This window comes from Palaemon carinicauda, chromosome 21, assembly GCF_036898095.1.
Source record: "Palaemon carinicauda isolate YSFRI2023 chromosome 21, ASM3689809v2, whole genome shotgun sequence".
Taxonomy (NCBI): Eukaryota; Metazoa; Arthropoda; class Malacostraca; order Decapoda; family Palaemonidae; genus Palaemon; species Palaemon carinicauda.
Window position 1 is genome coordinate 122,522,845 of NC_090745.1, and position 2,500 is coordinate 122,525,344.

General features: G+C 44.4%; 2 protein-coding genes across 2 annotated transcripts in view; one reads left to right on the forward strand and one right to left on the reverse strand.

Annotated features, from left to right (window-relative positions):
• LOC137615468 (uncharacterized) overlaps positions 1-2,500 on the reverse strand; it is a 155,205-nt gene that overhangs the window by 96,566 nt on the left and 56,139 nt on the right. The window lies entirely within an intron of this gene.
• Positions 1-2,500, forward strand: part of LOC137614769 (uncharacterized) — a 7,461-nt gene that overhangs the window by 1,475 nt on the left and 3,486 nt on the right. The window contains exons 3-4 of the mRNA XM_068344437.1: positions 305-1,105; positions 2,288-2,500. The exon at positions 2,288-2,500 is cut by the window's right edge and continues 68 nt beyond it. Of these exons, the coding sequence (XP_068200538.1) occupies positions 305-1,105; positions 2,288-2,500 (1,014 nt within the window). The remainder of the gene's footprint in view (positions 1-304; positions 1,106-2,287) is intronic.

Sequence of the window (2,500 nt, forward strand, 5' to 3'; positions counted from 1 at the left end):
TATTATTATTATTATTATTACTACCTAAGCTACAATCCTGGTTAGAAAACCAGGATGCTATAAGCCCAAGGGCTCCAACAGGGAAAAATAGGCCAGTGAGGAAAGGAAATGAGGAAATAAACAAACTATAAGAGAAGTAATGAACAATTAAAATAAAATATTTTAAGAACAGTAATAATATGAAAAGGGATCTTTCATATATAACTATAAAAAGTCTTATGTCAGCCTTTTAAACATGAAAACATCTGCTGCAAGTTTGTATAGAGAACGTAGAATTCATGTTAATTTTTTTCTCTTTTTGCAGTGCAAGAAACCCCATTTGGCTCGGCCAAACAGCCTCCAAGGGGTAGGTCGACCAGGCGTGCCACTTCCAGGAGCATTTCCAGCACCTTCCATCAATCACAACTCGTACCCACCTCCCATCAACCAAAACGCATTCGGGCCTCCTCTCCATCAACAGCAGAATCATTTGCCTGTCCACCCCTCTCCCCACGTGCACGACCTCCACCCATCTCCTCACGTGCACGACGCTAAGGAGCCCACTGTCGTACACCATCACACCCACACTCATATCCACCACACACCTGGAGCTGATGTCCATCCAGTTCCACACCCCCATGAAAATATCAATCACGGAGGCTTCCAGCCCTCGCCTGGATTCCATAACCCAGAGCCCCTTTTCAGGCCGCTTGCCCCTGTTTACCGTGAGGAGTGCATGTGCGTGCACGCCTCCTTCTGCTCCTCTTACGATGTGATCGCCAGGAGCTCCTCCCCTAATGACATCAGCAATCTGCTTGATGCTCGAAGCCGAAATCCCGATGTAAAGTCAAATTCCACAGACGCTGAAGAAGAAGAGAATCGTCCTCATGGAACCTCTACCGAGAAGAGCAGTACTTCCAGGTTAGGGAATTCCTTCTCAGCGCATGGAGCTTCAAGTGCTGGAAATCGTACGCGTAGGGATACGTTGACAGGTGGCCATCATGCAAGCGGACATCATGCAAGCGGCCATCCTGCTAGCGGACATCATCCAAGCGGGCATCCTACTAGCGGACTTCATGTTAGTGGACATCCTGAAGCAGTCAATGTAACTAGCGACGCTGAAGGGGTAAGTATTGAAATATACCATCCATTAAATATATTTCCCTTTCCATACATTCAGCTTATTTACAATGGGAGTGTTTATGAAATTTAAGCCATATGGCACCGTATGGCACTTCCCTGGAGCATAGAAGACCATTCTATTAAGAATGGCCTTCCAAGAAGAAAAACTGAAAATCCCTTTGAGTCTAGACTTAAAATAACAACGAAATTATTTAGCAACAAAATTAACTTATTGGAAACCTTAAACCATCTTTATCGCATTGTAATCTTCTAGCCAACTCTTTCCTAATGCTAATTATCAGTAAAACAGTTTACCCTCATTCTAGGATGCATAGCCTCGCAACTGCACTTCTTTGGTTACTTAATCTCGCCTCATCTTTCCAGTCAACCTTTTCTCAACTTTCCAGTGTACTAGCTTTTGCCATCTTCCCAGTCAATTGCCTTTCCTTATCTTTCTAGTCTACCATCTATTCTCATCTTTCCAGTCAATTGCCTTTCCTCATCTCTCCAGTCTACCATCTTTGTTCATCTTTCCAGTCAATTGCCTTTCCTCGTCTTTCCAGTCTACCATCTTTTCTCATCTTTCCAGTCAACAACCTTTTATGATCTTTCCAGTCTTATACCTTTTCCCATCTTTCCAGCCAACATTTCTCATTTTTCCAGTCTTCTAACTGTTCTCATCTTTCCAGTCAACTATCTTTCCTTACTTATCCAGTCTTATACCTTTTCTCATCTTTCCAGTCAACAACCTTTTATGATCTTTCCAGTCTTCTACATTTTCTCATTTTCCAGTCAACAACCTTTTTTTCATCTTTCCAGTCAACAACCTTTTCTCATCTTTCCAGTCAACAACCTTTTCTCATCTTTCCAGTCATCTACCTTTGGTCATCTTTCCAGTCTTCTACCTTTTCTCATCTTTCCAGTCTTCTACCTTTTCCCATCTTTCCAGCCAACCTTTCTCATCTTTCCAGTCTTCTACCTTTTCCCATCTTTCCAGCCAACCTTTCTCATCTTTCCAGTCTTCTACCTTTTCCCATCTTTCCAGCCAACCTTTCTCATCTTTCCAGTCTTCTACCTTTTCTCATCTTTCCAGTCTTCTACATTTCCTCATCTTTCCAGTCTTCTACCTTTCCTCATCTTTCCAGCTTAACATCTGAATTCTAAACCATCCCCCTCCCTTTTCCAGCGCACCCTGAGGTACACTCCAGGTCAGGCTGGCTGCGGCGCAGCCTACGTCTGTTGCCGCAATCCGCAGCTCAATCAAGCCCGCCACCAACCCGCCTGCGGCCAGCCACGATCCAGCGGCATCGTGGGGCGTGTCGCAAACCCACATTACGTCAACGGGGACACCGAGTTCGGAGAGTATCCTTGGCATGTGGCTATCCTAGATGTCAACGGC